This window comes from Rhinolophus hipposideros, assembly GCF_964194185.1.
Source record: "Rhinolophus hipposideros genome assembly, chromosome: 25".
Classification (NCBI taxonomy): Eukaryota; Metazoa; Chordata; class Mammalia; order Chiroptera; family Rhinolophidae; genus Rhinolophus; species Rhinolophus hipposideros.
This window is the reverse complement of record NC_138071.1, coordinates 15,859,307-15,880,775: the sequence shown is the minus strand read 5'-3', so window position 1 is coordinate 15,880,775 and position 21,469 is coordinate 15,859,307. Positions and strand designations below refer to the sequence as shown.

Here is a 21,469-nt window from a genome sequence, read left to right as displayed (position 1 = left end):
AACTCTGTCCCCATTAAACAATGACTCCCCATTTTCCCCACCCCATCTCCTGGCAACCACCATCTACCTTCTGTGGCTATGAATTTGACTAGAGTACCTCAACTAAATGGACTCGTACGGGAATTGTCCTGTGGTGACCGGTTTATTTCACTTAGCAAAATGTTTTCAAGGTTCGCCCATGTTGTAGCATGCGACAGGATTTCTCTCCTTTTTAATGCTGGATAATAGTCCATTGTAAGCGTGTAGCACGTTTTGTTTATCCGCTCATGTGTCGATGGGCACTTGGGTTGTTACCCTTTGGGCTTTTGTAAATAATGCACTCAAGTAACTCTTGGAGACCCTGCTTTCAATCTTTGGGTATATACCCAGGACATACGACTTTTTCATTTCCATGAAACTCGCTAATTAATTGCTTGCAGACAGAAATCAACTTTTACTGTCCCACGTGAGCCTGGAGGATGTGAGCCCCCCTACGAGAGATCCAGGGATCTTGTGTAGATCATTGTTTTCTTGTTTCTTTCCAACCCCTCTTTGCCACCGGAATAGTATCTCCCTGTTGGTTTTGTGAGTGTAGAAACATTCCCAGGGAAGACATTGACTAATCTAAAGCAGTGTTTCCCAACCTTTTCAGCCGCTTGGATGCCTGCCGCTGGGTGGGCATGAGTGGTAGAGCCGTGTGAAAAAGGAGGTGTTCTTTGGCCTCAGGCCGTCCTGGACAGGAGGCCACCAAGCCTTTTGGGGCCATCTGGGTGAAGTCTGGCCATTTAGGGAAGGGGCTGCCCAGGCATTGGTCACACACCAAATCTTTAAAAACAGAAAGCACACAGTAACCACACACCCCATTTTCAACCTATCCTTGCCTCCTAAACTCTACCCTATTGGGTTACAATTAAAATTTACTATACAGTTTTATACTCATAGACTTCAACTGAATTATCGAACCATCTGGTGAATAAAGAAAGTCTTGTTTCAGAGTAGCATTTGTGTCGGGGGCGGGGTGGCAAGTTACAAAGGGGAATTGTTCTGGATACTCTTTACCGAGATACTTCCCTTCCATCTCCCCCTTCATAAAATGGGGAGAAATCCCTACCTTCTGCACACCAAGACACTGTACCAATGCAGGAGGAATCTGGGAAGCCCCTGGGCGAAAGGGATCAGTGATAAGCAGCCAGCGAAGCGGGAGAGCCCCATAATAAACCTGCTGTGTAAGCGCTCGCTGCGTGCGCCAAGCACTTTACATACACTGTCTTGTTTAATGTCCATAAAACATTATGACACAAGCACTCATATTCTCATTTTATAGATGGAGGAACAGAGCCCAGAGGTGACGGAGCTTTTCCCCACCTCTGAGTCAGTTCGTGGCTCTAAGTCTAAACCGCAGCTGCTGGGGAAGGTGCTCTTTCTCCCCGCGGGGCTTCGCTCATCCTTCCTTCCCAGGGCCCCAGACGCGAGTGCAGTGTCGCGGGAAGTCCAGAGCACATCTTCACACCAAATGTGCCATCTGGCCCATCTGCAGGTGCCACAGTGCCAAATCTTCCCATGGCTCCGCTGCCCTCGATGGCCAACTGAGCTGCTGGGCTCCCTGCACGGGAGACTCCAGGGGGACTCAGAGCTGGCTTCCAGTCACGTCCAGTCCAGGCCCGGGGACGACTCGACGTGGCCAAGCATGGGGAGGACGAAAGGGGGCTCAAGAGCCAAACAAGCTTGGGTTTAGAAATCTAGCACCACCCGTCACCAGCGGGCTGGCCGTGGGACAACTGCTTGAGCACGCTAACCCCTTGCAAGGTCATTACAAGGCTCAGCTGGAACAATGAATGCGGTGTACCCACACTGTTACCTGCACACGGTGGGCGCCCAAGAAATGACATTACCGATTGTTAGTAGGATAAGTTGTGGATGAGATGCTGTTCTAAGGGTTGGAAGGACAGGGGAAGTAACACACGTACACGTGTGTGAGGGGGGTGGTCACAGAGCTGGAGGGAGATCAATGGGAGACAGACAGCTGGGCAGATAGAGAGGCCCAGGCTGACGGCAAGTGAAGCTGCCATGTCTCTCTGTCCTTACCTCACCAGTCCCGACGGAGTAGGGAAGGAGGGGAAGGAGAGGGTGGGATTCCAGGCAGCGGGCAAGCAGAGTCTGGGCCCACCTGGGGAAGGATGGGTTTGCTAGGATGAGCTGCAGGGGGCCCTGGCCAGCCTCCCTCCTGGCTCTGGCAAGTTCCCATCTCTCCCAAGAACTGCCTTATGATGGGCCTGCCTAGTACCAGCACCGCACGCAGCACAGGAAGCGGAAATGGACAGGACTTGGGAACACTTGTGTGTCCTCCAGATTCCTGAGCGGGGGGAGCTACTGACGCCATGGTTCAGTGAGAATGCTTCTCCAAGTTCAGGGGTGGACCCATCGGGCTCCCTCCACGGAAGGGGCCTGCCAGCTGACCATCCGAGGGCAGGGCCTGGGTCTGACTGGCCTCTGCCTCCAGCCAGCACCTTGTCCCGAGCCTGCGTCTCCCTAAATGAATGGCAGAACGTTTCAGCTTTGCACCAGTCACCTTTTTGGACCTTGGGCAAACGTGGCTTTCTCTGTCTGTGTCTGTCTTCTGCAGTTTAAAACCTCTCGTGTAAAGCAGAATGAAATTGCTGCCATCCAGTCACTTGACTGTGTGTCAGGCTGCGTACTTCGGGCTTTTCACACATCGGCTCCTTCAGTGCTCCCAGGAGCCCCAGGAGACGGCAGGATGTGGCACCCACGGCCCGGGGTTCACAGCCTGGTTCTGACATGTCTCAGTCTTGGGGTCTCAGGGACGTTCCTTATCCCCCTGTGGCCATGGGGCAATAATGGTACTTACCTCCTAGGGTGTCTCTTGTGTGGAATAAATGGTTCAGTATTTCTAACGCACACAGAACCGTGCTCTGCATAGACTGAAATCTGTACACATGTTAGCTGCGGTCCCTTCACCTGGTTGATGAACAAACTGTGTCCACTTTGGGTCCCACAACGAGTAAATGGCTGTGACAGGGTTAACCCAAGCTTGACTGACTCTGACACCGTGTTCTTTATGGTGACACGCATGACACTTCTTCCCCAAAACCTGACGCATCTAACCCCTGGGGGAGACACGGCCCTCAGGATGCAGCCTCGATGGCACCTCCTTGGATGTCCCGCCCCCCTCCAGTACCCCACCCACGAGAGATGCCCCGCTCTGTGTTCTCCGCAGGCTTCCCCTCCAGGGCAGAGGTTATGCTTTATTTTTTATGTCAACTTGTTGTTTTAATGGAAGAACAATGCACATATTGTCAGAACACAGAGCAATGCATGTTCCCCAAGTGAACACAGCCATCCAGAAGTCCCCGTATGCCCCCTCCCATCACAACCCCCCCCACCACCATTTTCCTACCACCATTGATTAATTTGGGTTTTTTTCAATCTTTATTTAAATGGAACTATACAGTCCACCTTCTTTAGTGTCTGACTCTCTTCATTCACTGTCTGCAAGGTTCATCCCTGTTATGATGAGTGGCAGTGGGTCCTTCATTTCCACTGCTGTGTAGGGTTCCACGGGGTGACAGTACTCAGGTCCTCAAGCCTGTGTGTCCAGTTTGGGGCCCTTACAGTATCGCCATGCCCACGTCATAGTCTCAGTGATGCGTGCCTCCTGCCTGGCTCCGTCGCTGGCTCCTGTTTGCTGAGTGGGTGGTCCCTCCTTGCCGCCTTGCACGGACGGCAGTGACCAGAAGATGCAGGCAGGAAGACAACTTCTGCCTCTTGTTCCCTGGGACGGAGCCGGGTCTCAGAGGGAGTCGGAGAAAACATCTGATGCTGGAGTTAGGGAGTGCCTGAGACTCTTGGGATTCATCTTCCCATTTATTTAAGTGAATGAACTTGGGTCCCCAGAGCAGTAAATGGACTTTTCCAAGCTTCCAGAGGGTGGTGGTGTTCAGAGCCCATGTGGAACCCAACGTCCAGGCTGTGAGGCCACTGGTCTGTCAACAGGACCCACGGGGTTGGAGATGGGTCAGCATTAGGTTAGCGGGAAGCTCAGGTCTGGTGATGCCTGCAACAGCCGGGCCTCCTGGAATTCCCACCGGGCTGTGATGATGCTCGGCGTGGCATAGGGGCCCCTCATCAACTCTGCGTTACCCTCAGGGAAGAGCTTAGGCTGCGGAGCTGGCAGAAGTGGCCTCAGATCCCAGTGTCAGCCTTACTAACAGGGACGTTCCCTCTGGGCCTCACTTGATTCATCTCTAATCTAGAGACAGTGACCCACTCGTGGGCTGTGATGGAGGCTAAGTAGATACCTGGCATTAAATAAAGACTCGATGGTTGGGCTGTGCTCAGTGGGTGACTGGTGGAAGGAGACGGTCAGCCCACCGCCTGGGGGTGTCCCTGGCCCCGCGGCCTCACCCTCACAGGCGGCCGTCAGAAACCCCACCGCCGGCTCTCCTCTGCAGGTTCCCGGCTACCGGCAGGAGCGCGTGGAAAAAGGCCTGAAGCTCTTTGCCCAGCTCATCAACAACAAGGTGTTCCTGCTGTCCTTCATCCGCACGCTCGAGTCCCAGCGCAGCTTCTCCATGCGCGACCGCGGCAACGTGGCCTCGCTCATCATGACGGTGCTGCAGAGCAAGCTGGAGTACGCCACCGACGTGCTGAAGCAGCTGTTGGCCGACCTCATCGACAAGAACCTAGAGAGCAAAAACCACCCCAAGCTGCTGCTCAGGAGGTGAGAGGCGGGAAGAGGGGGACAGGGGGGACACGGCCCGAGCTCCCAGAAACAGCAGCCAGGTTCCCCACGGTTAGGCACCAACTGCCCCGAGCCCCGGTGCTTCCCACGCCTCCTTAGCAGAACCTATCACGTTGGTGCCTGTGAATTGGCCATGGGCCATCTGCGGACTCTGTGGTTTCCTTCTGCCTCTATATCTGTTCTGCATTCCTCTCTCTCTCTGTCCTTATATTCCCCCGATGTTCACCCTTTTTTACTGGCATTCTTCTCTTGTGCAATCTTCAGAGGTCATCTTTCCATCCCCTGGCTTTATCTAACTCAGAACGTGAATTAGGAGAGATGCCCCAGGGCATCTCAACCTCGGAAGCTTCAGCTTTTTTCAACTCTCACTGCAGTTGGGGGACCAGCAATGGAAGCATCACCTGGGAGCTTGTTGGAAATGCAGCACCTCAGGTCCTCTCCCACACCCACCGGGTCAGAAGCTACATTTTAACGAGAAGTGTAGGTGATCGGAATGTGTATTAAAGTCTGAGAAGCACTGGCCCAGCCTATATTTAATGAAGCTCTTTAGCAGCAACTTCCCCGACGCACCACAGCAAGAACTTCTGGCACCTGCTCTAGGCTCCACATGGTTGGATGTCTCATCCTGGACACTGCTGAAACCTGAGTGGTCCCATGTGAAGACATAACCAGATCCCATGGCTTTGACCTGATAGGAAATAGAGACTCTCCAACTCTCCATGCTGCCACTAGCACTTTCCATGTACTTGAGGGCCGTTTCTCCTCTAAGCTGTTATTCCAATGCCTTTAGCCTTCCCGTAGATAAACATGGAAAACTCCAGGTCAGGCCCTCTGCCTGGATCACCATTTACCTGTCCTTGGTGTCTGGGTCTGAGGGAGGACCTCCCGCTTGGTCCAGTGCATAGATTTGACGTTCTGAGTGTTGATTCCAGTCTTTCTCCTGGTGCAGTGGGCATTTGCCTGCACAGCTGCAAAAGGTTGCTCCATGCGGGAGCAATCACACAGGCTTGGAAGCAGCAAGGCAGAGCATTTTGATTTTTGTTTTACTTCCACCATGCAGCCACCCACTGGCATAATTCTAAGGTTGCCGCCTCCGTGTCAGAGTTCCCACCGACAATTTCCCGGCATGGTCCTGCTCTGTATCTGTATGTCTCCTCTTCTTGTTTTCCATTCACTCTCTCCCAGATGCCCTCCCTTCTGCCCTCCTCCATCGCCTTTTCTTTTTGCCCTTGGCTGCCCCGCTCCTATCTATAGTCTTCCTTCTTTTCTCCTCTCAGCTTCATTTTGTGCTGGCAGCTGCTCAGCTGCCTTGGGATTTTAGTATCTTCGGGAAACCACAACTTTTAACTCTATCTAAACATGCCTAGATGGGCTGGTTTCTCTCCGGAGCTGGCCACTCACTTAGTGCAAGTTTGAATATAGTTTGTTTTGTCTACATGTATGCAAGTAAAGTGGCCTCGGGCCAGGCACACTGCTGCAGTGTCTTCATTTCCAGAGTAAAAGAATAAATGGACTGTGGTAGCAGCATGAAAGATGCAAGTTAGGCTCAAGAAGGAACTTCCTGTCATTTGAAACACTAAAATGGTTCACAGGGGAAATTCCAGAGTATGTGGAAGCCTTTAAAATAGGGCAATTTTGGCATCTCTTGGGATGAGCTCGGAATAAAGCTCCATATTGCTGACAGCTCTGAGAGCCTTCAGCTTAGGTGATGGGGTCAGTCTAATGTATCTCGCCTTTGTACATGGTCCACTTCTCCTGCCACCTTCCTTTCTTTTCCTTGCCAAATTAGCATCTCCCCAGGTTTTGTGTTTTTCTTTGCTCACACAAAGGAACCATAAAGGTCTCTGGGGTGGTACTATCCAATGTGATAGCTACGAGCCACATGTGACTTTTTAAATCTAAATTATTTAAAGGTAAAGCAAATGAAAAATTCAGCTCCTCAGATACACTAGCTGCATTTCAAGTGCTCAGTAGGCATATGTGGCTGGTGGCTACCACCCTGGACAGCACCAAACGGAAGCAGTTTACCATCCCAGAAAGTGCTGTGGGACAGAGCTGCTGTAACCCATTCCCACCAGAACCCAGCCAGGAGCCAGACGCCCAGAATCTCATCTCCCAGCTTTGTAGGCAAAGCTTGTCTTATCACTACAAGGTGTCTAGGAGTCCATGGACTCGGGTATTCTTTAGGATTTCTAGATTTGGCCTGAAAGACTTAAGCAGCGAGACCCGTGCAAACTGCTTCCCCTGCCTTCCCAGCCCTTGGGGTCTGACCAGCTGTTTCTGTCTTTCTCTTGCTCTGCCGGTTCCCTGGGTGACGGGTGACAGGACTGAGTCAGTGGCCGAGAAGATGTTGACCAATTGGTTCACCTTCCTACTCTACAAGTTCCTCAAGGTAGGATGGCTGTGGGGTTATCGCTGGCCTTGCCTCGGTTTCCCCACCAGCTCGCATCCTCCCCGGCCTGCCCCATTTCCCTCCATGGCCCCCAAGTCCACATTCCCCAGGGCCAGGCTCTTAGAACCCCACCGAGAAATGCGTTAAGGAGGGAACAGGCTCCTGACCATCTTGGAAGACAGAGCGCAGTCACACGCAGTCCTAACTTGAGACATATATGCCCGCGGGCTGCTTCTGCCTGGTGAAGGGAGATATGCCTCCAAGAGGATTCTGTGTGAGCTTTTACGCTAAAGGCAATCTTTCCCTTACTTCCCTGCTTTCCTTGTTCCTTTCCCTCCTGCCTCTCCCAGCCCCAGCCTTACTGAGGCCAACAAGAATCCCAGGTACAGAAGCTACCTGTGTCGGCAGATAAACCGACCATGTACCTAGGAGATGGAAGAGCCGCCGATGTCCAGTTATTAACTTGTTTGCTAAGGACTTCATCCCACCAAGGACTGACCTCAGAGAAATGGGGCTGCAGAGAAAGCGAGGTTGGGTGAGGTGGGGAGAAGGAACAGAGAGGGGCGATAAGAGGCAGGGAGGAGGAGAGGGAATGGTAGGACGACGGGGGACAGGTCTGAGTGGGAGAGGACGCTGGGGTCCAATGGGCCAGGAGAGGCACATCTCTGAAGGAGGGAGCTGAAAACCCAAGAGTACAGCAGGTGGGAGCAGGAGGAGGGAATCGAAACGGGAGCAGACGAGCCCTTTGGAGAAGAAGCAGGGCCTCCGGGAGGCTGGACTCTGCTCACCGCTGGTCCAGCATCCGCCCAGCGTGTTCTTTTCCATACCCAGGAGTGTGCCGGGGAGCCCCTCTTCTCACTGTTCTGTGCCATCAAGCAGCAGATGGAGAAGGGGCCCATCGATGCCATCACGGGGGAGGCCCGCTACTCCCTGAGCGAGGACAAGCTCATCCGCCAGCAGATCGACTACAAAACCCTGGTAAGCCAGACTCCCAGCTTTCCCCCTAGCTCTGCTCAGCGGGCTTTGGTCCTGCACAGCCACGCACCTGCAGAGGGGGTGGTGGAAATGCTGAAGACAGCGCCTGTCCAGGTGTGCCCTCTGCGAGGGGCCCTCCAGGCCTTCCACCTGTGCCCGTCATCCCAGGCTTCCTTTTGGAGACCAGTATTGCTCAGATACATGTGAGCAATACTTCAACAAAACCGAACTGTGGGGTCCTGAGACCCTGGCAGCAGCTGAGTGGATCCCTTCTCATCAGCTCGCCCAGTGTTGAGAGTGAACAGTTCCATGCAGATAGTGAGTGGGGGCACCAAGGAGAGGAAGCCAGAAAGCGTTCCTCATGATTCTGAAGCCCACTTCTGCCCACGGCTCTAAATTCCAAGATGCCCATGACCCAGGCTGTTGATATGAGGCCAGGATGGCCTAGTGGTGAAGGCGTTTGTCCAGGGAATGTGGAGATCCTCTCAGTCAAGGTTAGATGCCTCCCTCTCCTGACAGAAACTGTTGCCCCAGGAGGCAGCAAAGCTCAGCGTATAGGAACAGGGGGGCTTGGAAACAGGCAGGTGGATTGGAGCCCTGACGCTGCTTCTGACCAGCGGGGTGGCTTGGGTGAATCTTAACCTCTCTGACTTTGGGTTTCTTTTTCTGAAAATGTAGGGATCATATAACCTTCTAAAACAGGAATGACAGTAGGACGTTGCTCCCGGAGTTGTGCAGGCGATGGGCTGAGTCCAGTGCAAGCACTCACTGCTGGCTCCCAGGGGCCCTGCCACCTTGTCCCTGCCAGGCTGTTCCCTGGCTGCCCCATCTCTCCAGGCCAGGGAGCTCACTCTTGGACGTTTTTAGAGAGAGTTGTGATCCCGCACCAGGCCTTCTCTAAGAAAGGGGAGAGAAAGGGGAAGGAAAAGTGGGAAAACAAGATAAAAGATGAGCACTGGGAGGGATGTTTGAGTGGCACCCAAGAAGGGAGGACAGAGAACAGATGGGACTTTAAATGCACGAGGAGGAGATGAGGCCCACAGCAGGCCAGGCTGGGCATGGCAGAGCCGGGCAGGGGCAGGGAACCAGGGGGAATCCCAGACCCCGAGGCCAGTCCCTGCCGCTCTGAACAAACTTGTCCTTGCAGTCTGGTAATGAGGTGACCGTGACGCACCTATGTCACTCCATCTTCAGGGACCCCACCAATCATCTTAACAGAGTTGCCAGGATTGTCTCAGTGAATGAGGCTTCAAAGGACCAGCATGGGACCGGAGCCCCTGCTTCCTTGCAGGCATGCGCTGCTCCTGAGAAGAGAGTTAGAGGCTCTGATTAAAATGCAAAAGGGGAAAAAAATCCTTCCAAAAATAGAGACCCGAATAGACTTCTTAATGAGCTACACCTACTGTTGAAATGTCTCCTGCCTGAGCTCTCTCTCCCCCTTCACTGCCTTTCTTTCCCATCTCATCCGTGGCTCCCCAATAGCGAATCCAACACAGTGAGTTTCAATAATGCTCTGTCCCCAAATTGCAGGATCCTTTATTCCGGAGGCCAACCTATTGTTAGCACAGTAAGTTCAACTTAAAGTGAACTGGAGGAGATTGGAGTGCGTCTGGGAAGCTCATCCATTAAGGTGGAAACACTTGGGAAAGAGGCACCATGAGGAAAGGGGAAAGAAACGGCAATTGTTTTGCCCAGAGAAGAAATGGCTGCCGGGAGATTGAACAGCCACCTTTTAGCCGGGGAAAGGAAACTCCCACATGCAGCAGGGGCATGGCCCTAAGGCTGGTGAGGAAATAAAGGGAGAACATGTGTTAGCCAGCAGCAGGCAGGACTGACCAGAGACTCCGAGAGGAAGGGATCACATATGAAGACACTGTGGTGGAATTCTGCAGTGACTGGAGGGGCCCAGGGCAGTTTAGGCCGACTGATGGTGACCTTACCCTCCGCAGGAGGGAAAGCCACAAAGACTGAGATAGGCACTGAGAGGCCCCAGGACACATCGCCTCATAGCAGGCACTCCTCCTCAATGTTGAGCGATTAACTGGATTGATAGTAGCACTTGGACCAGGGCGTCACCTGGGAGCCAGCTAGAATGTCACGTGCTCACCTGGGAGCCTTCTGCAATGCAGAATGTCAAGCCCCATCTTCGACCTCCTGAGTCCGAATCTGCATTTTAATGAAACCACTCAGTCATTCTACTCACATTAAAGTTTGAGAAACACTGACCTAGCAGGAAAAAAACACCAGAAAGTTTGCTCAGAAACGACCCAAGGGCCCTGGGCATGGGGGTGGGAAGGGAACTTCTGGCTGGACCTATGGCTTGGCCAGTGGCAAGGGAACCCTGTCCCTCCGTGGGGCTGCTGCTGCTTCTTTGGGACGCCCTGAGCAGCGCATGGAATTCTCACAGGGCCACCAGGAACTCCTGGGACTCGTAGAAGTGTCAGGAAAGCATGCTTAGGCGACAGCCTCTGCTGTGTGGTCTCTCGTGGTCTCTCAGGGGAGGAAGCCCAAACTGAGCTGTGCTGCTCCCTGGGGGAGGCTGACCCCCGCCCCAGCACTGGCCCAGAGCACAGGGCATCAGGGGTGGCCAGGGCAGCACAAACCTTGGCCACTAGGGGGGGATGGCAGGGGGGCAAGGAGGGTCCAGGAGACTTTTAAAGGAAGGAGTGGCCAAGAGAGGGCACCCAGAGGGGACATATGCTTCAGAGAGTTCCTTCCACCATTGTTGGCAGATTAGGACATTTTGAAAATGAGAGTTTGGTTTTATAGATTTAGGAGTTTTTTTTTCTTCTTCTCCTTAATGGGATACGCATGTCCCCATTTGAGCCTGTAGCAGTCTGGCTGCTAATGAAAGGCAGGTGTCCAGGGGCCATAGTTCTGATTGCCACCACATGGAGCAGGAGGGGGTGGCGGTGGAGGAAGGCTGTTGTCTGAGTCTGCAAACCAGACATGCAGTTGGGAAATGGTCAGGGCCCGGGGGTTGCAGCGAGACTTCAGAGGAGAGGCACAGAGGGCTCCAGGAACAGCATCAGGGAGAGGGTGCCGGAGCCCAGCACGGCGTGGCTGCTTGGCAGCACCCATGCCCCCAGCACCCACCCCCTTCCACCGGGGCTCACCCAGCAGCCCACACAGTCTTGTCCATGTACACAGAGCCCACTCTGAGAACAGCAAGAGAAGAAGAGCCTTTGGAAATGGCCCAGCACTTTTTAAAGGTGCTGCAAGCCGAGTCTTAACTTGTCTGACTAGTTCCAAAAAGAGACATTGAGGCCCTGAGCCAGGGTGACCTCTTCCCCCAACACACAGTTTCAGGTTCAGAGCCGGGAAGGGATCTCAGGTGGCCTGAACCTGCAATTTTGAAATAGCATCTTTTTAGTTTTAAAGGACACATTATGCGTCTTACAGCCTCTGCAAGCTCTGATCAGCCCGAAACCTCAATCCTTTGAGAAAGAAGCCAGATTTCCATTAGTGCGAGTGTGTGTGGGAGAGAGTGACAAGAAAGAGAGACTGACGCACACGGAGGGAGGCAGGGGGTCTCAGAGGTGGGCAGGCCCTGTACGTGCGTGTGCGTGCACCAGAGCAAGCATGTGCGTGCGTGCATTAGTATCCCTCGCCATGCAGACTTCCCCTCACTGCCTCCTCGTATTTTGTTCTCTTTGGAAAAAATGAGGATTTTAATGACGTTTGTTGCGTGTGCAGCTGCTACTCTGGCAATGACTCGGAAGCCACTGCAGGCACCTTCCTGCGGCTCGGAGGACGAGAAGGGCAGGAGGGCTTGTGGGAACACAGCTGGGCTGGGCTGGGCTGCCCCGACCCCTCTGCTGGCCAACTTGCAGAGGCAGAACTGGCCAGGGCAGGAGCCCCGAGTGCTGCTGGGAATCTCGGGGCTCTTCCCCGACCCCCGCCCATGCACTTCCTCTACCTCCCGCCCCCAGGTCCTGAGCTGTGTCAACCCCGACAATGTCAACAACCCCGAGGTACCAGTGAAGCTCCTCAACTGTGACACCATTACTCAGGTCAAGGAGAAGATTCTGGACGCCATCTTCAAGAACGTGCCCTGCTCCCACCGGCCCAAGGCTGCAGATATGGACCTGGGTGAGTAGGCTGCCCACCCAGGGGCTGTCCTGGGAGTGGTCGGAAGCTGCTCTTACCCACCAGCGGAGCTGCGGTGCAGGTAGCAGGTATGCACAGCTGCCAGGAGCCCAGAGGGTATGCTTTCATGGCCACTGAGGGAGCAAAAAGCAGCAGAGAGGGGGCTGCAGTCTGCTGGCCGCCTGACGGCCGCTGGGGTCTTTTGAGCAGCGGAGGGGTGGTCCTGGCCGTGTCATATCTGCTGTGAGGGGGATTTAATCTGATCTGTGTGGTCCGAGGCCTTGCCACTGCCTTCGCTGTGCCCCAGGCTCTGCCTTGCTTTCCCCTCTGTTCTGTCCTGTAATGTTTCCTAACTACCTCAGGCATGAGGGATCTGGGTCAGCGATGGAGGATGAAGGAAAGAATAGAGAAAAATGAGCTCTGACAGCCTACTAGAGAGTAGGATGACATTTTATTTGAATGTTCCATGAATAGGTCGCATAGCCTATCTAAACAAGGGTGCGCCGCTTAGGGCCAGCTGTACTTAGACCCAGTTACGGTTTGCTGAGTGTTTAATCAGATATCTTCCTGGGGAAATCCTAGCAGGGAGTCCCAAGGCTGCAGAGAGGCACTTTGGCATCATGGGATGGTGTCAAACACACCTGCATGTGAGTCCTGGAGCTGCCAAGCCTTAGCTGTGTGACCTTGGGCAAGTTACTTAACCTTTCTGTGCCTTAGTTTCCTTGCCTATAAAACGGAGATAATAATGCATGCCTCGTTGTAAGAATGAAATGAGATGATGCATGTAAAACCTCTAAATGCCTGGCCCATAGTACATACTTCCTAAGTGTTGGCTGCTGCTGTTACTGGTTATGAGGATAATACTGGTAAGGAAATGGTACAAATCTGTGTGTTGATCCTGGGTATGGAGAGAAAAGTGTTTATCGTGTTTCCCTGAAAATAAGACCTAGCCGGACAATCAGCTCTAATGAATCTTTAGCAAAAATTAATATAAGACCCGGTCTTATTTTACTATAATGTAAGACCCGGCCTTATATAAGACCGGGTCTTATATTAATTTTTGCTCCAAAAGACGCATTAGAGCTCACGGTCTGGCTGGGTCTTATTTTCAGGGAAACACAGCATGTGTGTATGTACTTATGTCTGAGGATTTGTGACAACATAGGGGTAGGAGGACTTCCAGAGGCCTCTAATCCATCCATCTGGCTTCTAAGCTGGCTTCGGTTAAGCCATCTAAGACAGATGGGCACCTGTGCTCTTTTCTATAGTCTGCAGCACATTTTCATCCCCTCCCGCCGCAGTGCTCCACCCAAATTCTGATGCCTAAAGATGCAGGACCGGGAAGTTCTGCTAACTCACCTCAGTTCTTGCTGCTTCCCTTGCCCCCATCTCCTCCTGCTATACTCTTGGTGGGGTGTGTTTGTTTGGCCCTGTGCCCAGAGCTCCGATGCTTGGGGAGAGAGATTGGGCGAGCATGTGCTCCCCTTCACTTTGGAGGTGTCTGTGTAGGTTGTTTCTGGAAGGAAGGGAGGAAGGGAGGAAGGAAGGAAGGAAGGAAGGAAGGAAGGAAGGAAGGAAGGAAGGAAGGAAGGAAGGAAGGAAGGAAGGAAGGAAGGAAGAGACGGAGGAAAGCAGGGAAAGCAGGAGGGAGGGAATGTGAGTGGGTGGCTGTGTCCACCTGTGTGTCCAGGGACATTGGTCCTGAGAGTCGGAGAGGACATTTGTGTCTGCATGTGGGTGACTCTGTGAAGCTCCCACAGACTGATACCATGAAGGGGCTTGTTACAGAATCAGTGGAAGAGCAAACAGTCACTGCGGAGGGAGACCCCTGCATTCCCCACCCCGGACGATTCAGCCGGCTGCTCCCCCATGCGTTTCCCAGAGAGGGTTGAAGTGACTCAGGTGGCCAGGGAGCACCCACCATTCCTTTTGCTTTTCTGTGGGAGCCATGGCCTTGGCCACCCTTGGCGTCTCAGTGTCCTTCTCTGCAAGCTGAGTGGGAGAATAACCCTGGTCAAGTGGGGCCGAGGGGAGGACCTGTTCTAAGAACCTCCACGCCCGAAGGCGAGTTTGGAAAGGCGGCGCTAGCCCACGGAAGGAGCTCCTGTGTGCGGGTACACGTGGAATCCTGTGCTTCTGGGACTTGGGAACGAGGCGACTTCCCGCGACGGGGAGCGGCAGGTGGCTACATCAGCCTCCCGCTGAAGCTTCCAGACTCCACGCGTGCCCTGGAATGCCCTCTCTTCCTTCCTAGAAAAGGGCGGATGGGTGGTGAAAAGCACATACAACCTGTGGTGGCTTAAACACTTGATGGACCTCAGGAAGGGCAGGAGCCAGCATCGGTCAACGCCATCGCCCCCTCCGGCTAAGGGAGCGCCCTCTGCAAGCAGGTTCAGGGCCCCGCCTTCTGCGCTTGCTGGGTTTCCTGAAGCGGGACCGCGGCAAGGCTGGTAGATGGTGCTCAGGAGCAGGCGTCCCCACCTGGAATGTGCACACCCTGCGCATAGGACAGGGAGGGGCTGCGTATGAGCTGTAGAAGACTGCCCCCTTAGAAGGCCTGGGGGCACAAGCCCGGGGAAGCACAGCGGTCCTGGGATGATGGCGAGCCTCTCACAGCCACAGCGGCACGCCATCGGGGGCCCAGAACAGCCCAGCTGCTTCCTGCTGTCCACCCTGAGAGAAGGCAGCCAGCAGCACCTGCCTGGGGTGGGGGGCAGGGGGCCACTGTCTCAAGTACGGAGCTGCTCAGGCCAGGGACAGGCCGCCTGCTTCCTCAGAGGGGCTGGGTCTCCTGTGACAACGTGCTCTGGACACAGGGGCCACCTCTCCTATCACAGGTACAGCTCGGGAGCACCCAGGGGCCACCCTGAGGGGACAGGGCCTCCACAGCAGGGGAAGGTGAAGGGAGAGAAGCCAAAGAAGGGGTGCTGGGCAGTTTGAGCCTCAGGGCTCATCCCCCCAGGGAAGGGGCATCATGGAAAACATCTCACGAAGCCCTCCCACGATGGGCGCTTTTCTGAGGAATATCCTTTCTGCTTTTTTCGATTAAATCTTGGGTTTGGAGCTGCCCCCAGTGCTCCGGCCTTCTTTCTGCCAAAGCCAGATTGTATAAAAAGGAGAGGGGGGCCTCCTCAGAAACCCACAGGCTTCTTCCACACAATTAGACTCAGCGTCTAGAGCCCCCCAAGGGGAGAGGGAGGTAAGGCGAGTTTTTCCTATCATCTAGGTGAAAGTGCTTTGAAAGCCTAAAAGCAATTTACAAATGTAAGGTGTGATTGTGATCAAAAATTAATCTACGCTGAAGGGACAGAGCTGCACATGCAGGGAGAGGACTCGCTCAGCCACATGCCCTGGGCAGAAGCCAGGGCAACACTGCCAGGCCTCCCGCATCTGCATTCCCGCCCCCATGCCTCCTCGTCCCATAGTGGGGGGTGTTGGGCAAAGACTGCCACCCCTCGGATGTCAGCCTCCTGGCAAGGCAAGGACACCTGTCAGCTCACAAGGAAGCAAAGATATTGTCCCAAGTAATGGTCCCCAGTAAATGCAGACCCCCCCCCCCCGCCTTCGTCATCACCGTGGTCCCTGGCCTGGCCCCTTATTCCAGACACATTGATTCTTAGACTGAAGCTCTCCCACCCCTCCCCCTCTACCCCTCCGCCAGACTTTTCTAGGCGTTAAGGAACGAAGGTGGAGAACTGCATGAGTCAGGGGTCTCCAGAGAGACAGATAGGATGTCTAGAAGCATAGGTGTAGATAAATAGAGAGATAAGGTAGTGTGTGTTGAGAGAGGAGGGGATTGGTTCACGTGATGATGGAGTTTTAGTCCGTTTGGGCTGCTCTAACGCCTTACAGACTAAGTGGCTTACAAAGAGCAGCTGGCAGATTTGGTGTCTGGCGAGGATCTTCCTCGCTGGCGCCTTCTCACCGTGTCCTCATGTGGTGGAAGGGGCACGGGGTCCTCGGGGGCCCCCTTTTTAAGGGCTCTAAACACACTCAGGAGGACTCTGCCCTCCTGACCCGATCGCCTCCTAAAGACCCCACCTCCAAATACCATCACATTGGGGGTTAGGATTTTAATACGAATTTTGGTGGGACGCAAGCATTCCAGCCAGGAGCATGGAGGCAGGCAAGTGCCCAACTCGGCAAGGTGGACAGAGCAGCAGGCTGGAAACGCAGGGAGGAGCCAGTTGCAGTTCAGGTGAAAAGGCCGTCTGCTGGCAGGATTCCCTCTTGCTCAGAGAGGAGGTCCATCTTTTGTCCTCTGCAGGCCTTCACCTCATTGGATGAGGTCCAACCCCATTCTGGAGGGCAACTCACTTCGCTCAGAGTCTGCCAATGTAAATGTTTATCTCACCCCAAAACACCCTCACGGAAACGTTCAGAGTCACGTCTGACCACGTACCGGGGTGCCTTGGTCCCGCCAAGTTGACACATAAAATTAACCATCACGGGAGCCAAAGTGAAGGGCACAGGGGTGAGCCGCCTGCCTTTCGGTCTGTTGGACTCTAGGGAAGGAGAGGTATCACAGGGCAGCGGTGGGGGCTGTGCTGGGGCAGGTGGTCCCTGGGAGCTCTCACCGCTGAGGGCACCCCACTCTGCTACACATGAGGCTGTCCCTTTCACCACAGGTGTTGGACGTGGGGACCCCTAGGCATCACTAGATTCTGCAACAAGCGTGTCAGGAGAGGCCACTTTGGGGCAAGCTCTGTGCCAGGCATGGGGGTGCCAACGTGCCTAGGAGGATTTCCTCATCTCCACAGAGGAGCGGAAGGCAGGACAGCCCTCTTTCTGAGCCATGGAAATCTTTTGGTCTCCTCCCTGCTCTCCCAGAGGAAACACCGCACAGAAGAACCTGCAGCTCAGAGAGGCACAGTGCATGGGCCCCAGTCACACAGCAGGGAGCTGGCGAGAACACCCATTTCCTCCCTCCAGTCTCCTCTTCAGCAGGTCTTGACCTCCAGAGATTCCTCTGGTTTAATGCAAATGCTCTATCAATAGCCACTTACCCCCAACTCCGCCACCCCCTCTGTCTTGCCATTGAATTCATGCTGAAAGGATATATTTTTTCAAATAAGTAATTCCTGTATGCAATAAAAAGATACACTATCTTCTGAGTGAAATATAAAGAGTTCACAGCAGCCGTCTCCCCAGTTTGCATTTTCCGCTGCACCTGATGGGAAGGACAGATAAAGATAATGGGATTTTTTTTTCCTTTTTTTCTTTCACCTCCCTCTCTCCCTGGAAGGTGGAAGTGTAACAAATTGGATTGTGAGTGTGTCTGTCCTTTGTGCTTGGAGCCTGGAGCAGGGCACCGGGCTGCCCGGCAGGAGCTGCCAGAGAGGTCAGAGTTAGCAATTTTCTCTTGGTGCCTTGCGTCTGAACACCAGGGTCACCTTTCCTCCTTCCACCACCCACCACCTGCCTTTTTAACTCTTCTTTGACCCAGCGTGCTGCCTAAGTGGCACTAGCGTCTCTGTACTCCATATTCAAGATTATCCATGAAGCTCTCGCTCATCTCTCTTAAATCGAGTGGCAGAGCGCGGCTTTCTTTTACTTTTAGCTCCCAGATGTCCCTAAGTAACCACTAGCCAGGGCTGGGACCTTTACAGTTGGTAAAGACCTACAGTCTAACATGCAGGCGGCACAGTTCTATGTAGAAATTTCTTCTTTTAAACACCACATTTCATAGTTCCGTTATTTTATGGTTTAGAACTTGCTCCCAATAATTTTTTTTTTTTCACAAAACATATTTAGATGGTCTCCCCTCTCACTCCCAGGTCAATTTTCTGAACTGGTTTGCAGGGACACTGAACCCCTCCCAGCTGTTCTGTGATCGCCCCCCTTTGGAGTGGCTGGTGTTGAGGGTCTCAGGGCTCTCTGCCAGGTGTCTCCGTGGGGTCACCTGCTGAGAGGTGTGCAGCCAAGTTGTGTCTCTTCCCCCAGCCTGATGCTCGGGACCCTGCGTTTGGAAGTAGAGTGGGTCGTGTGCAGGTTTGGTGTGTGCTCCTGATGGGAACCTGTTGTCAGGTGCCGCCGAGGTGAGGACAGGTGGCCTGGGGTGGCGGGCAGGCCTCTCGCGGTGGGGTCCCTCCCTCGGGGACCATGAGGGTTGACTCGGCCAGCTCTACGCAGCCTGGAGGGCATCTCCTTCCCCCTTGCCCTGTTAGGTCGGCTGGCTCCTCCTAAGTCTTCCTGTGATGGGTCTGAGGAGAGACGGCGGCAGAAAGACTAGACTGGGGCCAGAGGGGGTGGTGTTATAAAGCCTTAGGGTCCCCGGCCTGCATAACATAAGGTGCATGAATGAGTGTGCGTGAGGGTGTGTGTGTCTGAGTGTGTGCCCATGTCTGTGCATGGGTGTGTGTGCCGTGTTCCCAGCTGCACGCACGCACATGCCATGAGTCAGAGCTAATGAGGGGTTGTGCACCCCAGGGGAGGGTTTGCCTCTCAGGGGAACACCTGCTGGTGGTAGGGGACCCTCCAGGAGCCAGGCCAGTGATGTGCTTGGTGTCAGTGTCCCCTTCCAGGGTCGGCCTGCAGACGAACCCCCACTTTTCCCCAGACACCTCACAACCTTGGGGACACCATGCGTTCCCATCTTCTCACCCCCATAGCACCTTGAGGCCCCCTGGCCTATCTCCTGGCCATGCCTTACACTACATCCCCGCCCCCACCACCTTAGCCCAGTCCCTTTGGTGGGGCTCCCCCACCCCTTCTCATTCACTGCCACCCCCACCCCCGTTTCTGTGGCCCTCGGCTCAACCCCAGACGCCGTCGTGTGGCACGCCAGACTGCTCCTGAGTCACCTTCCTGACTTGCGTGTGCGTGTCCAGCCTCTCTTTTCCACGGTCTCCCATAAGGGTGCAGACTCACGGGTCCCTAGGTGTGTCACATAAATGGCACCTTTGGATCTGAGTGCCCATCCCCTGCCAGTGAGGCAAAGCCCGGTGCCTGTTGGCCCTTCCGCATTCAGCCCAGACAGCCTCCCCCCACCCCAGGCCCGCAGACCCCCCCGGCAGCTCACCTCCCTGCGGCTCCCCTCACCTGGCCCCCACAGCCCTACACAGGCCACCCTTCAAAGGCCAGGGCTTTCGTTTTCTTAAGTTTCCTTGTCTAACCCCATAGAGCGTCCCACTGGCACAGGGCCTGGCACACCATGGGCACTCAGGAAATGCTGTTTGAATGAGTGAGTGAGAATGCACCTCCAAGGATTTCTGGATCTGACCATCAAACATGGTGGCTACAGGGGCTGCCTGTCACCAGATGGGGGAGCAGACGTGCGGGTCCAGAGCAGGCGGTGGCGGGAGTCTATGTGTCTCAGGATTCCTGGGGCTTTCACATCATTTGGTGCCTTGCGGTATTGTCCAGTCCCTCACGGTGCCCAAGGCAGGAAGGCTGTCTGGGAGGCTGGGCACTCACCTGCAAGGCCGCTGGCCATTGGCCAAGCTGTCACATTTTCCCCGGGCTGTTCTAACAGGGTCACCTCGCGCATGGCAAGGTGTGGACACAATAGAAAGATATTTTTAGTGTTGTTTGTATAGAGGAGCCTGAAGGAGCCTCTCTGGTCAAGAGCAGGCTTGGGAAGAGAATTGAGGATTAGGAGACCTGGGTTCTCGTGATTTTCGTTACTCTTGTTAAAACTGTGTGAGTATGCAACAATACACAGAGCACACCATTAGCTCTGCCCTCACTGAGGCCTCCTGAGGCTGACCTAGCCAGCCGCTCACACTGCTGAGGGCTGCTGACCTTCACCTGAAGGAGGTCCTGCTCGTAGGAGGCTTTTCGGCTGGGTCGGGGTGAGCACCCAGCCGTGCCGCTGGGGGACGTACTGCTCCCGGGACAGGGAGAGCCAGCTGCTTTGCCCTTTGCCCTTTGACGTGGCCTTGCCTGGTTCCGGCTTGACTGGTGGAGCTCCAGGGCTCATACCTCTGTCAAGACAAGGTCATGAAGCAGTGCACTCCATGAAGCAGTGCAGGGCGCTCCAGAAAGCCGAGGGCCACGACACCAGTTTGATTTTCCGGAGACATTCCATGATGCGTCTGGGGAAATAGAGGCCGTGGCTAGGAAAGGCAGGCAAACATGGACGTGAAGTGTGTCCTGGCCAGGGAAAACTGAGGACCCCAGGCACAGAAAAATGCATGTTAGGGACGAATTTCCATGCGAGTCCACTGAAATTTTTCGGTGCCGGGGGATTGCCTGCCTTCCTATTATATCCACACTCTCACCTGTGCCCCCCTTCCCCCCAGTCAGCTGGCTGGGCCACCCATGGCCTTGCTTCTGTCCTGGAGGCCCCGGGGGTGGAGCTCCCATCCCTCTCTGCTCATCCATCAGGACCAGTGTGGGGATGGGACAGAGAAGTGGACTTTTTTACATTTCTGATGTGTCAGGAGAAAAAGCACCGCGCCATTTTTCTGTAGAAAGGGGAAAAAAATGCACGCTTGAGAGAGCTAAAAGGAAGGCTACGTAGTCTCCTCCTTGATTCCAGCTTACTGTCCCCATGTTGGTACTGGGGGGAACATTCTGAACTTTGGAGGTAATTGCCCGAAAGACCACAGCGGCTGCCTCCCTGCTGCCCACTCGTCCCCCTCCGAGGCGGGCGGGGCTGCAAGGACCCTGGGGGCAGGATACCAGGATGCCTCTCCTTGCAGTCCAGGAACCTGTGACCAGGCATTGACGTCCGTGGAGAACACACTTCTGCCTGCCCTTGACCATCCTGCTGCCCATTGCATATCATCACTGCCCGAAAACTGCAGCCAGTGGGGAACTCCCGTGTCCACCCCATCAGCACAGCTTGCTTTTGTGGAAAGTGCTGTGGCCCAAGCGAAACTGGGCCACAAGTGACACACTGGGATTTCTAGAGCTCCAGGTATGGAGCCAAGTGGCGGCAGCTACCTGGTTGATCATAGATGTGGCGGGTGCCGTGCTGCAGTGCCCTGAGCTGTGTCCACACCTGCCTTCCTTGCTGAGAACACCTGGGGCACGGTGGCGCTGGTTATCCATCTTTGTATCTGGATGACCTGGTCCCATGCCCCACCCAGAGGAGGAGCGCAGGTAGTGCCCGTGGAAGAGAACCCAAGTGGTGAGCAGACGGAGCAGTGGCTGGGGATGATGGCCTCTGGGTCTGTCTTCCCAAGCCATTTCTTTAATTTTTCTGGTTGTAAAATTATACGGAGTGACAATAATTTAAGAGCGCTTTCATTTCTGGCAACGGACGTACCTGGGTGTGTGTCTGATCACATCGTCCTTTGTGCCTGGTTGCTAACAGAGTCGCTCACAGT

The 21,469-nt window shown here is 54.4% G+C and overlaps 1 protein-coding gene across 1 annotated transcript in view; it reads left to right on the top strand.

Annotated features, from left to right (window-relative positions):
- The window catches only part of PLXNA4 (plexin A4), a 410,115-nt gene that overhangs the window by 366,809 nt on the left and 21,837 nt on the right, over positions 1-21,469 (top strand). Inside the window, exons 22-25 of the mRNA XM_081038260.1 lie at positions 4,449-4,717; positions 7,064-7,130; positions 7,962-8,108; positions 12,038-12,197. Coding sequence (XP_080894386.1) covers positions 4,449-4,717; positions 7,064-7,130; positions 7,962-8,108; positions 12,038-12,197 — 643 coding nt within the window. The remainder of the gene's footprint in view (positions 1-4,448; positions 4,718-7,063; positions 7,131-7,961; positions 8,109-12,037; positions 12,198-21,469) is intronic.